We start from the raw sequence: 22,605 nt of genomic DNA, 5'->3' as shown, positions 1-22,605 counted from the left end.
TAACAAGCAACATTTCATAAAAAAAATGTGCAGTTTAGTGTCAAGGACCATAACTCCATTAAAAAATGGAGCCAGGAAGATAAAACCCACAAAGAGCAAATCTAGGTCTATGAAACAATATTCATCCCGAATTCCATCTATATATGTTGAATGAGCCATAAAGTTGATTATATGCAACATCTGTTATGAAGATATAACAGATCAGAAGAAGAAAAAAAAAACAGAGAAGACACATCTAGGTCTATGCGACAATGTACAAACCAAATTGCATCACCTTATGTTGAATGGTTTTGGAGCTATGCTGGTTATAAGGAGCACAGTTGTAGTGGAGAATTAAAAATTGATGAGAAAGGGAAATAACTCCATAAAAACTGGACCTGTAAAGATGGAACAATTAAAAGGCACTTCTACATGTAACAGCAGATGCCTCTATCAAATGACAGTGTAAGGGTTATATAGCTTTGATGGCTACAAGAAGTGTTAAGGTCTGAACTGACAGACTGGTGAAAAGAATGGCAGGACAGAAAATATGCTTACTAAAGATCTCCAGTATCTTGACAGTGCCCTAGTTATATACACTAATAAACAGCAGTGCTTTCCAGTATTTGAATAATTAAAACTTTTTCAATAAATTTTTCTACTTGGTCTAAGACATATACCATGGACATTTTACTTCACAAATAACTGGACTGCTTTTAAAAGTACAATCATGTAATGTAAACAGGAAATTGGATGATACTTAAGTTAATTATTTGGCTCACTTGTTTAATTTACCCAATTTCTAAGCAATGCATTCTGAGTTGAAAGATAAACTTAGCAAGTAAAAATAAAAATCTTTTTAACATCTTCTTCCTGTTTGAAAACTGGAGAAAGATATAGTGATCTTAAGAGAAGTGTCATGACTTCAATGAGCCCAAGTCTCATGTTCAAAACCAGGTGGGGCAAAAACCTGTTATCTTGCATGTCTATTAATATCATCGGTGGGAACAATTGTAATGATAAATGGTTTGTAAACTAAAGCATGCATGTTAAATACTGGTCCTCTGTATGGAACAGATAGTTCAGCACATGTAAAAAAAATGTATCCATTAGCCTTAAAAAAGAATGGCAACCTGATGAGTCACGGAGGTTTGCCATTAAGCGCACCTTTGCACACTTGTCCATGATCCTCAAAGTGTGAGGATGTTGGTATATGCAGGAAAGAAAGAGAGAAGGAAAGAAAGAAAAAAACAAAGAAAGGAACCAAATAAGAAAGGAAGAAAAGAATTTAAAAATACCGTTTGTGGGGGTTTGTGAGGATATCAAGAAGATTCTTCATTTTTGTGATGTCCTTCTTCCGAAGTTCAGGATCTTTAGTCCGATCTGAAAAGGAAATGAAATATTTTATGAGTAACAGGATTATGTTTTCAGATTTACTGATGTATAATGGTGACTATCCTGATGCAAATCAAGTTTTATTGGTGATTTGTCAGCACAAACAATAAAATAAAATACTCCAGAAATATAACCTATATATATATATATATCAGCAAAACTAACAATACAGTGAAATCCTACTAGAACACAATAGATGGGTGCCTTCTATGTACTGTTGAACCATCCAACAAAGTTAAATGCATAAAATATAGCAGATGTATCACCTTAACTATACAAAGGCTGGGGGTGGGGTGGCTGGCCATGGCACAAATCTATATACTTCTGTGACAAAGTTACCAACCTGATGCATATTAAACAAGAAATTATTGTTTATATTTAATTTGTACTTGATAATTTTTTCTCTATGATTATATGTTATGTAAAATTGTATTTTGGACTTAATCTTGTCAAAAGTCAAGGTCATTGTATATCTGACCAGTAACTATTATTTTGTAAACAAATAATACATAGTTAATATTTCTCTATGACTGAGGAATAAATATTAGGATCATTATTAACATAAACATGTTTATCTTAATCTGAGTCTAGGACATTGGTATTCCCTATGATAAACCTGTTGTACATAATGTTTACCATGTTCTTTATTACAATGTTAGTAATAGATTTTATGTTTTAGTCAACTTATAATACTCTAGAAATGAACTTTTGACTGTTATCCTGGTTCCACTTTTGTGTCTTAGTTTTTAATATAATGTTGTTACTTGAGAAATTGCTCATTCTTGCATTTAACATCTGAGGCAGAATCAGTCTTATTATTGTGTTTAGTATTTCATTTGGGTGGAATTATTTATTCAAATTCACTGGAAATACAAAGTGCTCATTTATAACATTCTTGGACTGACATATTAATTTGGAATTATAGTGATTTCTGACCGGAACATTTCTGGATTATATTATTGTAATACATCAAAAGACCTAGCACATTGCCAAACTACAGGACACTGGCACAACTGTATATTCAAGACTACAGGCACATCAGCACATTCAATACTGACACTTGTTTGGAAAACCACTGAAATTCAGTAGGAACATTATACATTTGGACTTGTGATAAAAAAAAAATTATTTGGGATCTTATTATGGTTAAGTTGTTTTTAAATTTCCACTTTGTATTCTAGAGAAATAAATTATTTGTTGTATTCTAGAGAAATAAATTATTTGTTGAATTTTACAAAACTTGTTGCTTTCGCTCTTTTCTATTACTAAGTTCAAGACTATACAGCAAATTTGTGTTAAAATGAAGCAGGTTATAAGAGGTTTCACTGTACAGAGTACAATCATCCTGATTTTATCTTATCTGGAACAATTCTGTCACAACATGGCAGAAAATGTATTTGTCCATGGCATAAAATCATGAGATGACTTGTGATATGACAATGGTATCCAATGCATACTGTATAATATAAAAAGCATACAACAGTTGTAGGAATATGGATTGACCTAAATTTCTTGGTGTGTAACTATATATAAATGAAACAAACTTGTGAAACCAAATGTTCTTGCATACCATCTTTTCAAGAAAATATTTAAAGGTCTTGATGTGATCTACTGGTAAAACTGACTTTCTTTAAAATATATTTTTTCTAGGTGAGTGAATAATATCAGCAACTTACTTTCTACACCAATATTTTCTGATATACTCAAAAAAATGCAGCCAGAGCCTGAGAAAAAAAACATTATTATACTGCCAATGTGAATGCCTTGGGGTCATCTTTATTTAGGCCTTAAAGTCCAATGATTCATCCCGGCTAGCACTGTGCTACCATGCTAGCCAGTTTTATCATCATAATGACGTGGTGAGCAGGTACACTTAAAAAGCACTATCTGTCCCATGCCCTGAAGGAAGTCCAACATGACTGATATGCATGTACTTTTGATTAGATGTTCATGTGTATGTTTGTGAGAAAGAGATTCTGTGCCTTGGAGTTGCAGAATCCGTGATGAACTCAATGCATATCAGCACCTATTAACTATTCTACTCCCTAAAAAACATGCAAAGTTGGTACAGTAGAACCTGTCTTGAAAGACCACCCCTTCTGCCCCAAAAATATGGTCTCTCAAGACAAGTGGTCTCTCATTAGAGGTGATATTACTATATAATCAAGCAATCTGTGCTTTTTGAAGACATGGTCTCTCAAAACAGGTGTTCTTTCATACCAGTGATCTTTCAAGAAAGGTTTAACTGTACCACAATTACCTAGCAATTCTGAAGTTTAGTGTTTATTCAAGAAGCAGTCAAGACCAATGTCACTGTACTTATAAATTAATGAAAAAAGGGTTGAAAACTCTGAATATATGACCCTTGGGGACTTATGCTGTCGGTCAGTAATGGACATCTGACCTGAATGTCTGACATGCTTTCAGTACCATATGTAATTACTTAATGCCGCACACCATTGCCAGTAGCAATATTGGTCAATCTTCAGGCATCAACAAATGTTGGAATTTGATTGACATACCACAATAAGATAATTGGTAAGAGGGCCATAAGTAGTAAAATAATTAAAAGTTGTCAATAGGTCAATTACAACAGTAATTGTCCTTTCTTTATTTTCAAGGCAAAATTTCTTACCCTCTTCAGTTTTCTTGATCATTCGACGGAGAGGTTCAATATATTTGGATAACTGCTTCAGCTTCTCCATGTACGCTCTCTCGTCTGCAGACTGGGAGGCTGGACTGGCAACTGTACCTACTGACCCTGAGATACAAAAAGAAAGTTTAGAGAATTTTGTTGCTGAAACTTTCAGCTGTGGAATAAAGGCTGGTTTCAAGCAGGCACCATTTAGGCTTCAATTGTTTGCAGAGAATGAATGCAGTCAGCACATGAAGTAATTGATAATTATAGGTTACTGCATTTGTATGAGAAAATATGAACAAGTTTTTCAGATGGAATACTGCATGACCTTGGGAGTGTAGTATAACCATCTGACAAAATGAGTTAATATTTTCCCATACAAATGCAGTAACCTTTTTATTATATGCTCATTTTCTTATTCTACCTAAGGCTTAATTATATAAACAAAATACACTACAAGGAACAAAGTAAATGAATGTATGCCATATTCCAAACTAAATACACAAGCGCAGATTCATCATTACACAACAACATTATTAATGCGCACAAAACTCCGCCCAAATAAATTTGAAATTGTCGCGCGCTAGACATAAGTTTCAAAAGAAAATGACATTTTTGTCTACTTAAAATTGAAATTTGGAGTCATATTGTGAATGAATGCGCATTGCAGCAAGTTTTCCATTTGATCTGGAATGAATAGATTTTTTTATTTTTATTGATTCTATGAAATTTTGTGATTATGGACTGGATTCAACTGTGCAAATTGTACATGAAATACATCACACTGAAGCAGCGCAGGAGAAGCGTGTTTACATTTGCAAGTGTATGTGTGTGATTTGGATTTAATGTAGCTTTAACAATTTTTCAGCCATATCGCTACGATGCCTGCAGTGTGGCAGTTTATAGTGATGTCTAGCACTGGGGCATCATGTCGCAGACATGCAGGATGATGTCCCACCCAGTCACATTATCCTGACACCAGGCTGACCAGTCCTAACACTAACCTCTTAATGCTGAGCACCAAGCGAGGCAGCTGTTAGTACCATTTTTATAAGTCTTTGGTATGACTTGGCCAGGGATTGAACCCATGACCTCCCGCATCCAAGGCGGACGCTCTAACCACTAGGCCACTGGAGCAGTTCATTTGCAAGTGTGTTTGTTCTGTCATTGACTATTTGAAATCATAACATGGGAAAAATATGAAGTCTTTCAATTGCAATTATCAAAAAGACTATTGAATCTAATGTTTATTTCATTTTGAGTGCAGTAAGGAGGATGTAATTGCACTTGGAATATAGTTGAAATTACAGTAGAATTTTGAAATGTGTAATCAAGCTTGAGAACTCACGACATGGCTCATGTAATTCGGATTTGCAGAACTAAGAAAGTACATTTTGAGGAAATTCTGGCTGTAAAACTAAGTATATTTTTTGCCATTCTTATTACCAGCTAAAGGAGACAGTTTATGCCTTGCAACTTGCATGTTATTTGTAGGTGCCAAGCAATTTTATGAAATCTGGGATCTATCACCAAAATTAGAAACATTGTATCAAAAAAGTTAACTCAGAATGTAGCAAAGCAGCTGGTATGTGGCAGTCCACAAAACATCTGCTTTAGTTCATTCAGAAACAAATTTAATCAACCAAAACATAAAGCGCCTGCTACATGAGTGTACATGATTTGTTTACAAAGTAGTTCCTAATACTTTATTGGGAACATGTGTCCTGCGCGTGAGTGCAATATGAAAGTGTGCAATATCGTAAAATACTGAATGATTCTGACAATGTAAAGTTAACAGAGAAAAAAAATGAGCATGTAATAAGAGCTGATATTACAGGTTCTAACAACCTTTAACTTTGAAAAACAATAATATCTATCTCCAGTATCCATTTGGATACCTTCATTTATCTAAAATCCTCAGATAAAAATACTGAGCCAAAGTTTGAAGCAAGGCTTTTTTGTTTTCATGCTTTATTTTCTGTCTGTAACCTTGAACCAAAGGTCAATGGGGCAGCAAGTCTGAAGCAGAATGAATTATTTTCGTTTTATAGTGAGACAAAACCATCAATAAACAGAATTAATCAAAAAATTGCTAAAATATAGGTAAATTAAAAACTTAGACTGAGGCCTTCCTGCAAATCCTCTTGATGACCCTCCGTGGGCAAAGGGTAAAGCAAGTGCATTTCAGAATGAAAAGTCTTTGTTCGAACATAAGACTTCCCAATATAAGCAGAATCCATCAAAGGGTTAAGAAAATATCAGTACATGTAACAAGTGACCCATTTGAGCCTGACACTTCTTGCCAAAGAGACATCTGCCAAACAGCCATATGCAAGGAAGTCAGCCAAGGTATTTGGGTCAGTATGATGCTTTATATAGAAATTTCTTCCAATGCTGTTTATTGTGTATGTGATGAAAACAAAGTTTCTCTATTTTTGGCATATTCATTTATATTTGATGGTACATCAGCATCATCTGTCCAATACTGGACAGTTCAGTGTTTTAAGATTAAAATTGTTTATATGTATTTCTCATTTTAGAAGATTGATAAATGCAATCTGTGGTAGAGACTGCATGAGCCAATTTTCATAATTTTTGGGGAGAAATTCATCAAAGACAGCAGTATTTATGTTGCATATATTGGCCTGAACATCCTCACAAAAATGACAAACACTTTGACCCATTAACTCATTAACCCCTGGAGGTTTTTATCATTTTTGCCTGAAAAACGAGTAGGAAACACATTTTGTGGGCTATTTCTGAATACATCCTAATACATTGACTTCCAAGTGATTTTCCATTAACCTAATTCCTAGTTGTGTTAGAAACATCGTTTTTCATTGGCTGTTTTGCTCACACATGAGCAGAAAGGTAAAAGTTGTATTACCATTTTTTTATTTTTTGCTTTACAGACCCATCAATTTCATATTGAGACCACTCTTTATTCCAAATGCCCATCTTATCCTACTTTTTGCAAAGGTTCTTCTGTCTGTGTGCAGTTCAGACTGGTCTGCCTTAGATCTGAGACCAAAAAATCTAAAATCCAGACACAAAATCAGATTCCGACCATGGGCGAATTTTGGGTGGAAAAAAATCAGGTCCAAAATATTAGGTTTTTCCCTCTGTATTTTGTAGTGCAACTAGAACTTACAGATTATTTGATATCATTGTAGAGCTACATCTGTCTACTTTTCTATAATACCACCCACTTTAGTGTATCATACATGACCTTGACGCTTTAGAGCTCGGCAGTAGGCTACTACCTCCTGCCACGTAAACGTGGCACCAGGGGTTAATGAGTTCATGAAAGATTTACTTTAAACAAGCCATGTGTGTCTGGTTCTGCAATTAAAAGACCTTAATATATTTAAGAACATTTTTGAAGTGCAATGAATTAAATGCATTTTTTAATTAAAAGTAATAAATTAAGTATTTTCTTTTTAATTGACTGACATGGAGTCAATAAATATGACAGGCTGTTGCCATGTCTTTTGATGTAATCATTTAAATTTCATGAAAGGGGGCAATGTTGTGAGGATTATCTTCATCAATTTATCACTTTGACAAGAGAATATCATCAAAGAGCTATGATTTATTCATTAGAACGTTTTGTCATAATTCAAAGACAAGTATTATAATATCGAAGAATGCAAATGACCCATACTGCTATTTCAATCAGGTGGCAAGTGAGGACATGCGTTCATGTAGTTTTGGGTATAAAATAAAGTGCAACCACAGTGTACCTGTCTTATCCCGTATTTCTCAGACTATAGTTTTTTTATCTGTATGTCACCTCAGTTTTATGCAAATTAAACCATTCAGAGTTTGCTTAGTTTTTTTTTAACAAACTGCCAGTAATGGAGTTTTAATGGCTCTGGAAAATTCTTTTATTTCCCCTAAATGTACAAGATGTAGCATGGGATATGGGAAGAATATAATTAGCTTCATCCAGTGCATACACAGGACACCCGATATCTCTTGTAAAAAAAAAACATATGGTCATACCTGGAAAAAAATTGAGGCAATGTGGCCATATAGTATGCTTGATCAGCATCGTATGTTCAAATCTGAAAGGTCTTGAATCTGTATTTCTGCCAATTTCCTGTCAAATTTGGCCAAATTCTGTTGAGTGATTTATTAAAGGTTTTCTAATTTTAGTAACAACAGCCATGTTTGATGGTGGATAAACATAATTTGTACGACCTTAAAAAGTCTATCATGCAAGGATGCTTTCTGTCAAACTTGATAAAGTGGTTTTTGGGAAGTCATTTCAAGGATATTCTACTTTTAGTAATGGTGGTCATATTTGATGCAGATTTTCAAAGACTTGAGGTCTGGCATCAAATAAGCATCACATTTTCACTGGATGTTCAGTTCCTTATTGTGCATACCTGTGATGCACCTAAAATTTCCATGTGATGCCTCCATTTTGATTGTCCGTATTTCCTAATGAAGTCCATAATAGGCTGATTCTTGCTTGAACTGCCAGTATTCTTCAACATGCAACATGATGGGGGTGAGAAAGGGGGAGGCACCATTTCTTTTGGGCAACTATTCATTGATGTGTTTCAGTGACACACCACAATACTTTCATTTTGATCGGGCTATTTATTGGCATGTATCAGCCAAATACAACAATATTTTAGTTAAGTAAACTCTAAGTTATGTTATTGGTGCTTGTGAACAATGATAATTTGGCTTGGCAGAGTTAAGCCGACATTAGAATATTTTATTTTGTTTTATTTTTAAAAAAATATGTATTTATTCTGTGCATGTTAAAACAAACAGATATTTCTATACAACTATATATGTTGTTGTTGTTGTTCTTGTTGTAGGGTTTAATGCCATTTTTCAGCACACAATAGGCTATACATGGCGGCCAGTATTAATGGTGGAGGAAGAACCCGGGAAAACCCCGGAAAGAACCACCGACCCACAAGAAGCTACCGGCAAGATTTCTCACTTATCCACAATGGCCGAGCCCGAGACTCGAACCTACGCAGACAGAGGTGAGATGGCAGTGATCTGTGATGGAGAGCACTTTAGACCACTCTGCCACTGGGGGCCCCACAACTATATATGCATGGTATGATATAAATTTAAATTATATATCTATTCAATAGGATATAAATTTAAATAATATATGTATTCAATATGATATAAATTTAAATTATTTGACCAAAAACACACTTAGTGTATCCTGTTATGTTACAATAATAATATTTTACTGTAGTAAAACGTTACCATATTATAAAAGTATAACTCTACATAGGTATTCCACATCACAACCATACACCTTATGATGTACATTAGTCTGCTACAACCAACTAAAAATAACATTTATTTCTTTAACAATGCACTCTCTGCTGACCATTTTATTTTTCCAAACTAAAATATTCTGTTCTGACAGAACAGGGCATGGTTTTAAATTTTTATGGCTTGAAGATATTAAATACTCAGCTAGATTGTAAATGTGCCAGGTAAAAACTTTCAAACACAGGAGGATGGGTACAATTCATTATGGACTGGAGGATACCTACTGACCTATCCATCATTAATTAGTAATTAGCAAGGATATTAAAGTTTACTAAAAAGCATTAGCAAAGTTGAGGGCTCTCCCAATCAGAGATGTAAGTAGCCTGAACTGAAAAAAACTGAAAGACACTAACCTCTTAATGCTGAGTGCCATGTGAGGCTGCCAATAGTACCCATTTTTATAAGTCTTTGGTATGACTCAGCCGGGGTTAGAACCTACAGCCTCCCATATCCGAGGTAGATACTCTAACCACTCAGGCCACCAAAGTGGTCTTTCAGTTTAATATTTGGTGGCTATAGTTACTGACAATAATTAACAAGATTACAAAAGCTAACAGCTGTGATGCATTGTATTGTTCAGCATAAATATGAATGATGCAAAAACAGTACGATAGCTTTTTGGGTTCTCCCACAATGAGGAAAGAACTGTCAACCCAACAGGACACAAGAATATGACCAATAAATCACATGACAAGATCACTTTCTTAACAAACATAGGGCATTTCATTTAAATGCTAAAAATTGTTTTAACAGTGATGTTGTAATTGGCAACATATGAATAAGTCAATGTGAAAGTCTGAAATGTCAAAGAAAAGAATTTACAAGAAAAAGTGAAAGTAATTCAACTCATTGAAAAGGGGGAGAGTTCAAGGATGCTTGCAGAAAAAACTGATGTCAGAAAGACTCAAACAAAGAACACCATAAATGATAATGAAAATATGCAGAAATGAGAAACTGGAATGGATGGAGAAGCCAAGGGATGATTACATCTGATGTAAATTATAAATTTTGAACAGTTTTGTATTACAAGTCAAGAATAGTATACTTATATGTCAAGGCAACAATGTTAAGACAATCATAATCAGATACTGGGAATTACTCTTAATAATCTTTTTAAAATGACATTAGGGACAGTTTGTATCACACTGATTTTACAAATGCATGTGATTTCTAACTGAAAATATTAAACATATCAGAATTAGTTTTGACTTTTATTTCATATCTAATTACCACTCACTCTAGAAAGGCCACCCCTCTTATAAGGCTACTTTCATTCTGCAGAAGGGGTGGTCTAATAACATAGAGACCAGAGTGTAATTGTCTTTCTTGCTCCTGTAGCTAATGAATGAATATTTCTTGCACTGGGTTCATTTTGCTCTTGTATTCATTACCATGTTTTTCCAACCTTAAATGTTTGTAAAATTCTTTTTTTTTGACAACCCATACATAATCTTGTCATTTCATATGGTGATCATTACACATCCTGGAATGTCTATTTTCAAATGTAGTCTGACACAAAAAAAACATTATAGTCCTTTTCCTGCTGACATTCCCAATTAAAATTATTTCTTATTCCCTTTTTGAGTGATCAGATGTCTGCACTGCACTCTAACACACTTGGTTTTGAAATTACTTTCTCAAACATTATCAGAAAAGCTTTTCAACAGCTGATTTCTTCAATATTCTATGACATGTACACATGAAAAGTCATTTACTTTGCGACTTTTCACTGGCTGAAACCATTCAAAACTGTCATAGTTTTGGATGGACTAAACAAAATGTAGTTTACAAGTACTGTAATCATAATGGTTATGTCTAATTAAAATACAAATGTTATAGTCAATTCTGTTTCCCATAGTATACTTACCCAATCACATTAACATCAGGGATATAAGTTTGCTACCTCATAAATCGAGCCTGACTGAAAAAACAAAAATCTATCTTTTCTGTATATCTCATATATAGAGAAAAAGAAGTAACTCATGCCCATTACCTTAATTTGGCACCTCTAGGTGTTGCCAGTTTTTAAGCTGAGCAAACTATCAAGTAGAAGTCAACCACAAAATGGTTGGCTAAGGTTTATGCTAGTGAGAAACTTTAACTGTACATGGACATCACCTCACATTCACAGCAAACCACTTGGCTTCGAGACATCCAATCTGGTTAGGTCTGTTGCCAGAGGATATGACAGACTTTCAGCATGGAGTGAAGAGTGATCTTCAACAGATGTTGTAAATCACTCATTCATAGCTGAGCCATCTGGCTGCCCTCCTGACTTCAACCTTCCACAACATCTGTGAACCAAGCTGAACCATTTTCTGGACAGGTCAGGGACGTTGTGCAGTCAGCCTTGTCCGATGGAGCCTGGCAACTGACTCTTCATGTAGCTGTGGTGCTCTACAGACCATGTCACACATTCTGAACAATGTCCATGGACAAAGTTCCCATGTGGACTACAGGCTCTTTACCGTGCTGATGATGACGATGTTAAATGGCTGGGCATGAACTGCATACGTTAAATAAATAAAGATGTTAGCTAGTGGGGTGAATGGCAAGGTCCTCAAGTAATGTGATCAGGTAAGTACTCCTGAAGAAACATAATTTGTTTTCTCCTATGAATACACTGCCTGATCACAATAACATTAACAGAATAAGTAAAAGGTGGAGAAAATGCTGAGAATCCAACTTATATCTCGTGTATACTTCTAGTGAAGAAATACTGGATTCACTATGTGAATGATAACCCATTCTCCTGCATAAGGCAACACAGTCTATGGTCACATGATCTGTAACTGCTCTATCAGGTTAAAATGATGATTATTCAAAACTTCTGTCAAAATTCACTGACCAATCCAGCAAAGCTAAGAGGATGTGATGGTTTAATTAGGTCTGGTGGTAATCTGGACCACAGCCACATGACATATCAGATTCAGCCTGAGGTTCCACAGTGTTGCAAACAAATCAACAATCGAATGCCCCTAAAGCACAAATCCAATTAAAAACCAACGGATAAAGGGACCAGTCTTAATAATCTGGCCCAGTCTGGAAAGAACATTGGCCAGAATATTGTGTCTCCTGGGAATGTGTCTGATTTGTACATCGGCATGCATAGGTCAGGTTATTCGGTGCCTCGCTATTTGAGGAGGTAAGTCACCACTACCAGTTGTCTGAAATAATCAGGGCTGACTTTCTGCGTTGTTGATCCTTACAGAACTGAAACGTGTTTATGACAGCTTTCATTTCTCGAGGACTGATTGAGGAGGCCATTCCCCATTTACTACTGACCATATCAAAGCCTGGCAACAAGTGAGTTCCTCAACCATATGTAAGCTTATATGCCAACTCCTGGAGAGGAAAAAGTGTAATCTGAGTGGACAAAAAGAGCAATCCAAGCAGAAAAAGACTAATACACATATAACATGATAAAAATTCAATGAGCATATGTACAAAATGATTTATTTATCCCTCTGGACTTTTAACATCAATTAGTGCTTCAAGTTTTCATATATAATGCTTTGAGTTTTAAAAAGCAGCAGACTCTCATACTGCATTTCAAAACACTTTGTACCAGCTGAGATTATGAATGTTTTGCACACCAGTAGAGTGTTAAGTGCTGGGTTACAGAGCCTGGATCTGAATTCAGTTTTATTTTTGTTAACAATACTGAACAATCTCTCACAGTCAGCATTAGAATGGTAAAGAACCAATATTCCTTTCATAACCTGACAAAGAAGAGGATATTTATATCTTACAGCTATTGGGTCTTTTGGGTGGGAAATAAGATGAAAAAAATCAACTCTGTCCGCATGAAGTACATTGTCAGGTAGACTGCCAACTTGATACTTCAGTAGTTCTCCTTTTAATTTATCAGCAGCCTTTCGTGCAGCATGGTGCAACATATGACAGAGACAACCTGATATGTGCAATGATGGAGACATTTTTCAAAATATAGAATGCAACTCCTTTATGAATTCCAGTCATCACTGATGCAGTATCAGCTGAAAACCCCATACAGTTCTGCCAACTTATGTTCATTCAAAGCAATATCAAGCAAATAAAAATAATGCTTTCTCCAGTGGAATCTAATGTTAATTCTGGTAATGAAGGAAGAGCACTATGACTCTGCCCTTTTCGTTGTCAAAGTCTCTTACACAGAGTGGGTACAACTTTTTGTCATAATCACTACAAACAGCCCAATTTTCATGGCTTCTGCAATTTTAAGTGAAGTATCTTCTGCTAAACATCTAACAATATTAGATGATTTTTGTTCTTGCACATACATATTTTTTGCAATTTTGGAATCAGGAAACATCAGTCTGAATAAAGGACCAATGTATTCTTCTACTGCTAGAGGTAGTCCATGTTCTATTAAGAACTTGGTAGATAATGCCTCTGCATTTATAAAATTCATGTCCACAATTAAGTTCTGCTGTAAAAAAGTTACCTTAGTATTGGAGTTAGTAAAACGAGCTAATTCAAGGTTTCTTTGTTTTACCACCATGACCAATATTAAAATCCATTCCATGTAGCCTGCAAGGGGTGTGTAGCTGCCCTTGAATGGAACGCTGTATTGTGTAATTCATGTATTCTGAATTGGTTTTTTGTCTTTTCCTAATCCATCTGTGGAATTATTTGAAACATATTTTTGCTCTAACACATGCATCAACTAGAATAAATCTGACTTGACTTTTAACACCAAATACCTACAGACTGGTTCTGTACCAGATATGAATAAGAACAAAGAATCTGCAAGCAAAGATTAAAAGTTAGAAAACCAGTCTGTAATGTCAAAACTAAGCCATACAGCTGCTATAAATGTTGTTGTTGTATGGCATAACGCCATTTTTCAGCACAAGATAGGCTATACATGGTGGCCAGTATAATTGGTGGAGGAAGAATCCTGGAAAACCCTGGGAAGAACCACCAACCCACGAGAAGCTTCTGGCAGGCTTTCTCACGTACCCATGTTAGCCGAGCCTGAGACTCGAACTCACGCAGACAGAGGTGAGATGGCAGTGATCCATAACAGTGAGCGCTTTAAACCACTCGGCCACTTGGGGCCCCGCTGCTATAAATAGAAACTGAGGTCAAAAGTAGAAATCAGCATGTTTCTTGAAAATAGGGCAACTGCTATAAATAGAACATAATACTGTTAGGAAGTGTATGCAAGTCTTCAGACAAGTGTTCTCTTATGTCATAGTTACTTAGAAGCCGTCTTTTCCAGAATATGGTCTGTGGGATTAATGGGATGTTAATAAAAATGAGAAAACAAATTATTAATCTTTTTGGAGCAGGATATAATGAAAACACATAATCCGAATACAGTGATGCGGAAGGCATAATTTAGTGGAAAAAATATATACTGATATTGGCCTTCTGGGCAAATAGACTGGAAAATGTGAGCCAGCAGAATCATTTGTAAAGGGGGCATGTAAAGGTGACCCAGTGTCATCAGATCCACCGCTGCATTAATTAACCTGAGGACATGCAATAACTCTCTCGCTAAAATCTACATCTTGTTAGAAATCATCTCTAAGTTCAATGATACGCATGAAGACTGAGATTGGTTATAAACTTCATAACCAGGGGTCAAAACATTTAGATGGGTGAAGACAGGATTTTTCCAAGTTCACTAGAAAACCAAGATGATTTAAACAGGACGGAACACTACCATGTCTTTTGACGGATCAACAAGATATGCTGCCACTGCTGTGGAGGATGTCAGCTAGAACACTGATCACACAATCCATAATTTTGGTGAAGTCTCAGAGGCTGGTATTTAAACCAAAGGGAAGGAATCATATGGTAATTTTTGTTGTGGTAAGATAATGAAAGAAACTTTCACAAAGCTGGGTGAATAGGGATGTGAAAGTAGGCATCAGTGAAATTGATGTAGAACTCAAAGAATTGTGCAGAAACCATTTATCTGTGACCCTGACTTCTGAGCTTTTTAAACCAAAATTGTTTGGCTTCTCTCCTTACCTCAATGCAAGCTATTCATAGTTTGGTGAAAGTATGTACTGTAGAACTGAACTTATCTTGTGGAAAATTAAAAATTAATAGACAGACAAATAGTCTGGCTCATACCATAATATGCTCTGCCAAAATGGCAGATACAAAAAAAAAAAAAGACTAGATAACCCTGAAGATGCTTATGTTCTAAGTTTATTCTCTTCTTGAAAAACATATTACTGTTTTCACCCTTCAATTATTCAACATTAGCTGCTTCATTCACTTTAACTTGCAGCCGTTTAAATTCCTGTATGTTTTGACAGTTTCTTGTATAAGGGGATATAAAACATTGCCTATGGATTGTTTCTGAGAATTAAACATGAAATGATGATGGCAATGTCTTCACTAACCTGGTGTGCTCAAGCTGCTGGGAGAGGGGTCTCCCAATGTGATGTTTTTGGAAGGGGGAGAAGGAACTTGTCCACTCTGAGGAGAGGGAGAAGTCAAAGAAGTTATTGGAGAGTGAACCATCTGTCCTGTGCTGAAAATAAAGAAAACAAACATGAGCACATAAAAATGACAGTTCGGGGCCATAACAAATATTTCTTTCTCCTATTCAGCTACATAAATGATAGTAGATGATGGAGCAAACTTCTTCCCAATAGCCATACCTTTTTTTTTATAATAAAGTTTTCCATTAAACATAAACTCATTCTTTTCAAGACATTTTCATTAATTTAAAACTGTATCATCCAGTCAATCTGGATCTTGATTACCTTAATGCAAGCAGACAAACCATGATTTTGCTCAATATTATTATAAAAGCCTATCAATATCTTCTGTAGAATACCATTTTTAAAAGTTTTATTTTACTTTATCAAGAAAATTGTATCTTTAACATAAGAAAACAGTTTTTGAACTAAAGGATTCAAATAAAAACCTATCCATTAACTGATATACTCAGTCTTACTTGAACAATCTGAAACAACTGGCTCCCTCCCCCCCCCCCCAGCAGAACTTCCCTTGATACAGTCCAGTTTTCAGAGGGTTTTTGAATTTTTGAAAGATAAAAATACCTTGGTCTTGACTTAATCAGAATCAAGTAAGTAAATTTGCCTATCTCCAAAAAGTACCACACCTTCACATAATTTTCCAAGCTCACATCTGACTTCCAGTGCTCCACCATGGTAAAGTGGCTTTGAAGCAGGATGACAACATTCCAGATCATTTAATTATTCCTCTACTTCCAAAACATACTTACCTTGCTCCATGACAATGGTTACATTTCCATTGCCTGCCTTCTTTATTACCAAAGACTGCTTTTTTGGTTAATTCTCCTGTGCCATAATTTTTGATTTACTGACGTTTGAATTCAGGAGAAAAATGCAGGCATGCTTTTGTTTTTAACGCAATTTCATACTTCATCCATTATATAAGTAGGGTGCCAACTGGATTTGTTTATTAATCTGAATTCATGAGGATGTTTATGGCAAAATGTAGTTTTGGGGTAAGTAAAACTGATATTAATTATGTTATATTTACCTGTAATTATTATTTGACTTTACCTTTCCACAATGGAAATACCTCATCCATGCTAGACACTAATTTTTCCTGTTCTAGAGATTTCTTAGAACATTTGTAATGACCCAGTCTGACCTACAACATCAGCCCATGCGCTACAGTGCATCCTCATTCTTCATCAAGAATGTCTGGTCAGTATTATTAAACTGATTATGTTGTTGTTGTTGTTGTTGTGGGGTTTAACGCCATTTTTCAGCACACGATTGGCCATTCATGGTGGCCAGTATTAATGGTGGAGGAAGAACCCGGGAAAACCCCGGAAAGAACCACCAACCCACGAGAAGCTACTGGCAAGCTTTCTCACATACCCGCATTGGCCGAATCCGAGACTCGAACCCATGCAGACAGAGGTGAGATGGCAGTGATCCGTAACGGAGAGTGCTTTAGACCACTCGGCCACTCGGGGCCCCAAACTGATTATGTCAGTAAGGGGGATCGCTGACAGACTTAAAAGGAATAAACATTGAAAAATTACTCACCTTTTACACTACCCAATCAACTGCTGCAGTCATACAGCAGTAGTCTGGCTCGCTGATTGTGAAACGACTACAGGATCCAGATAAAATATACTTTGTCTTTGATCTGCTAACGACCAAAGGTGAAAAGAGAACACAGCCATCATAATATCATCCAAGATGTATGACTAAGGTAGGTCCAGCAAGTCGAAATAGCTCTTCCTTTATGGACCTTTATCCTTATGAATGAGAATTTCTTTCTTTTTGAGACCCATAAGCTCTCCTGATCCTGAATGAAACCCAACTAGGGATAGGGATGCTGACATATCAGCTAAGCCCCTTAAGGGGAAAAAAAAAACTTTCCTAATCTTCAATCTTCCTTTTATAACTGCTAAATAGAATTTCAGTACCCTAACAGGTTAAAGAAGTAAATCCTGATCATTCCCAGCATAGATGCAACTGAGACTGGAGATCTCTGCCAGGGGATAGAGGTGCTGATGGAAGAAAACCTGGTTAACATTAAAAGGAAACCAAATCTCAATTCCCACTAATTGATCAGGTAGATAGTTCAGTTCTTCTCTGTACTGACATTACAGCTAGAACATTGTTTAAGAATATGTTTCAAAGAGGGCCTCGCTCAAATGTTCCAAAAGTGTTTTGGTCAGTGCTCACAATAAAAAAATGAAAGATTCTATCATAGTCTCAATGATCAAGACAACAGTCTTTGTAGCTAAAGTACTTTTATAAGATCTGCCAAGATCCGAATCAACGAACTGACCTATGGAGAATTTAAGTGTGTCTGAAACAGCAGCCCTATACCATTTACTGTTGAGGTTGGGAGGAAGAGTAGAAAATCTGCTACTTCAGAAGGAGAGGGTCAGCAAGGAAAATGTATTTTCAAGTGCACAAATTACATAAGATTTTCCACTTTGCATCATTGACTGTAGATGTGGAATGTTGACAGGCCTGGATGGTGCAGTTGGTAACTTTAATTGAAAATACTTCCTGGCAGAAAGATTGCTTGAGATAAACCAAGCATGTATGCAGAGAAGATGAGGATTTGTGTGAAATATAGTACCTCTGTGTTATGAGAGTAGATTGTCTCACCACTGGAATGTTGACAAGCCTGGATGATGCAGTTGGTAACTTTGATTGAAAATTTGCCTCACAGAAAGATTGCTAAAGATAAGCCAAGCATGTATGCAAAAATGGTGAGGATCTGTGTGAAATATAGTACCTCTGTGTTGTGAGATTAGATTGTCCCATGGCCTTAATACCATTGGTTTGTTTGAGGTCACTGAGGTACAATCAATATGATCCAATGCTAGGATTGTCCTGATCTCATGCAATACTTGTGGAATGAATCTAATGGGTGAGAATGCGAAAGTGAACAATTGATCCCAGTTGAGGCTGAAGGCATCAACTGTCCATGGTGTTTGGTCTGAGACCAGGGAAACATGAAATGGGAGCTTACTGTTGAGTTGTGTTGCAAACAAATCCACCAGAGTTTCTCCTACAGGATAAATAGAGACTCTCCAACTGCTTGATGTAGAGACCATTCTGGTAGGATTACCCGGACTGTTCTGGACAGACTGTCCACAACTATGTTGTTTTTTCCTGGAATGTGAGAAAATGTGAGTGTAATCCCTCCATTCCCATGTACAAGGTTCCAGACTTCAATGCAGACACAGGGAGCATGAGTACCTCCTTGTTGTCTGAGTTATGCAACCACTGACATGTTGTAACGAAGAGACCATGAAGCAATGCCCTTTGACATGATCTATGCACCCTTGTAGGGCAAAGAACACAGCCATTGGAATAGCGTCTGACCCATGGCTCAGTAAAGTTGTTTTGTAGTATTGGCAAGATTTAATGGGCCAGCAAGCAATGCAAAGGACCTATGATGATGGTTCTGCGATGCAATGGTTGGGACAAGACTGCCAAATAAAGCCTCAGAATCCGGGGTGCAGCCATCAGAATCCAGGCTGCAGATCTCAGAAGTGTTTTGTTTAGCAAACACTTTCAAGAATCCAATGCTATATCTTGACTGAGGTGAAGAAGCTCCATTGATATCACTGTTTGAATTATGGTAATTTTAGGAACATTACAGAAACATCTGGTGCACCTGGAATCGCTACTAAAAACCAACAAGAAGGAGACTACTAAAAACCAACAAGGAGGAGGCTACTAAAAACCAATAAGAAGGAGACTACTAAAAACTAAAAACCAACAAGAAGGAGACTACTAAAAACCAACAAGAAGGAGGCTACTAAAAACCAACAAGAAGGAGACTACTAAAAACCAACAAGAAGGAGGCTACTAAAAACCAACAAGAAGGAGACTACTAAAAACCAACAAGAAGGAGACTACTAAAAACCAACAAGAAGGAGACTACTAAAAACTAAAAACCAACAAGAAGGAGGCTACTAAAAACCAACAAGAAGGAGACTACTAAAAACCAACAAGAAGGAGACTACTAAAAACCAACAAGGAGGAGACTACTAAAAGCCAACAAGAAGGAGACTACTAAAAACCAACAAGAAGGAGACTACTAAAAACCAAGGAGGAGATTTTGCACTGTGACCAGGATGCTGGATTAATTACAATAACCAAATAATACTGTAATCCCTGTCAAATTATAAATGTTGTTGTGAAAATTATGAATGGATCATTTGTTGATGACCCTACTGCGTTGTCCCACAAATTTGGGGAGGGTAGGTAGCTCACTGAGTGAAATGCACTAATTAAAATTATCCCGGTAATCTTATGAAACTATTTATTTTATAGATATGGACTGAGGATAATTTTACTAAAATGAATTATGGATCTCAAGCCCTGGTATTTTGAAAAACCATCAATTGTAAATATTTTTTCTCTTCATAGCATTTTCCATGCGCTGACTCAAAAGTCGTCTGAAATAGAAAGAGGATGTGCAATAGCACATGTGCCAATGACATCAGCCAGACTCAGTAGATGCATGTGTTCTAAGAAATCTCTAGCATAGAGATTTGGTACATCTAGCATGGAAAAGTTATTTCCAATGCAGAAAGGTAAAGCTTAATCATGCTGACAAGTAAGGTAATACCCACATTAAACTGAAATGTTACCGACAAATGCTTTTCAGAATCTTTTATTTCTTCATATGAAGCATCCCTATTTTCCAGTGTAAGCATAAAATTGAGACCTTCTGAAAGTAAACTGTCCTCTGCAGAAGTCATGATGTGTGGAAAGATGTACTACTTGATCCAGACTGCAAACCTTTAAAAAGTACATCAGTGCTGAGTGTAAGTAGCCACAGTCATGTCCGTCCAGTGTATGTTATAAGTCCCTTAAATGACCCCACCTCTCAGTTTGTTCATTTCACTGTCCATTCTTTTTATGTCTAAGACTGACTGATGAAATGGAAAACTAAGTAATTATTAAGGGCAATCTCAATCATAATTATTAATAAAGCAATCATCAAAAAAATCTTAAGGAACATAGTTCTAATGGAATTGGTACAGACATGGTGGAGGAATTGTGGGGAAAAAAGTGTAATTAAAAACTTTTCATGCATGAACTATCTCAGACATTAATCAATCACATGACCACTGTTCTGTTTAAGTTATATGGGGATATCATAATTTTTCCATATATGTAACACACATAATAATACCTCATGATATCACAAATGATAACATGATGTCATGTAATACAAAGGCATAGTGAACAAAGATTCCTAATATATTTTGAAGTCATATCACCACACTATGCTGTGGTTTGGTAAAATAAAAACTATTTTATTTCATGCCATAAATAGCATCTTTCTTTTGTACTTAAGATTAAATGAAATTTATGAAACTTATCAAAAACCTGTCAAATAATTTCAATCTTTTGCTCACAAAGACAAATTATTTAACTTATTCTTAAATTTCATTTGTTCTACTGATTACCCATAACAAACCATGCTGACCCAGATCTGCCAGTGCATTATGTGAAGGCAGATCCGAGTGTGTGGTTTGCTCTTGGACCAGACTATGTACATGGCATGGCTTGTTTTTTTATTCTGTATGTGCTATTGACGAGAATATAAATTACATGTATCACTATCTGGCATAATCTGCATGTAACACTGAAATATACAGCACTATTTAATTAATTCTCTACTTACCTATACTTATTGTATACATCAAAGTGTGATAGAATAGACCCAGATTTACTATCAAGATATCTGGATCTATGCTCATCATAGTTTACACAGGATAGCACATGCATCTATGGCAATTATGTTTATTAATTCTCAGGTGCCTAAGGTCATGGAAGTGAGAGCAAGTGTGCAATGAACAACCTGTTTCCTTATCTTAGATAAGACAGGACATAATTGCTATACAAACACGTTTTATTCTAATTACTATATACATTATGGTCAATACTAATTAGTAACTCAGTTTCATATGAAGAAAATAAAATAGTTGTGAAAATGGTTTTCAAGCGGAGCTAATTTGAGAGAAAAATAAGAGTGAAATGAATGAAATATTGAAGACTGTGCGCTGTGATATCCCATGACAATGTTTAACCACTGATCCCCATGGCATGCACAAATAGGCCCATCCCACATTTCAAGAAGTTCCTGATGGATTATATACAGCTCATGTAACCAATTAGCGAATTATTTTCATCAATTCTTTGAGCAAATATGATGAGGAATAATGAGGTGAAATTTATATAAATATAACTGTAAGCATTCAAAGCAGGTGAGACAAAACACTACCTGACTGGAATTGGGGAGGGTATGGTCACAGGTTGATTTGATTGATTAGATGCACTAGTGACTTGTGGACTGCTCTGAAAAGATAAAAGACAACATTTTTCAACTTATTTTTAGTCAGGGTTTTAAATGACAAGGAGACAAAATTACATTCAAATTTAAAACTTTGTCAACCTTGTATGAATACATGTCAAGCAAAGGATACTAATTAGAAAACAATTTCAAGGAATAATATATCATGAATGCCATGCCAAAATACCCAAACTAACTAACAAAGCATGAAAAGTGGGTTATTGTGACCAACTATTAAATAGTAATTGTGACCTACTCTGATAGTCATATTAGCACTTGAGATTAATACACCTACCAAGTTTCACACAACTGTGTCAGTGAAATGGGACAACATGCAATGACAAAGTGATTTAAAAGCAGGTTTTTATAAAAATTTCTATGTACTCATTAAGGTTCACTGCTATAAATGTAGCCACTTCTGAGAAATGGAGCTAAGAGCAAAACCTTTGTAACTTTGATGCTATCCCAAC

General features: G+C 35.9%; 1 protein-coding gene across 3 annotated transcripts in view; it reads right to left on the bottom strand.

The window, feature by feature from the left end:
* The window catches only part of LOC149777121 (mediator of RNA polymerase II transcription subunit 15-like), a 169,177-nt gene that overhangs the window by 75,747 nt on the left and 70,825 nt on the right, over positions 1-22,605 (bottom strand). For all 3 annotated transcript variants that reach the window (XM_089941796.1, XM_089941797.1, XM_089941799.1), the window contains 4 exons: positions 22,067-22,140; positions 15,691-15,821; positions 4,010-4,135; positions 1,278-1,362 (listed from right to left, as the gene is read on the bottom strand). In XM_089941796.1, the coding sequence (XP_089797922.1) occupies positions 1,278-1,362; positions 4,010-4,135; positions 15,691-15,821; positions 22,067-22,140 (416 nt within the window). The remainder of the gene's footprint in view (positions 1-1,277; positions 1,363-4,009; positions 4,136-15,690; positions 15,822-22,066; positions 22,141-22,605) is intronic.

This window comes from Sinohyriopsis cumingii, chromosome 18 (genome assembly GCF_028554795.1).
Source record: "Sinohyriopsis cumingii isolate HCF-2022 chromosome 18, ASM2855479v2, whole genome shotgun sequence".
Lineage (NCBI taxonomy): Eukaryota > Metazoa > Mollusca > Bivalvia > Unionida > Unionidae > Sinohyriopsis > Sinohyriopsis cumingii.
This window is presented reverse-complemented; position numbering and strand designations above follow the sequence as displayed.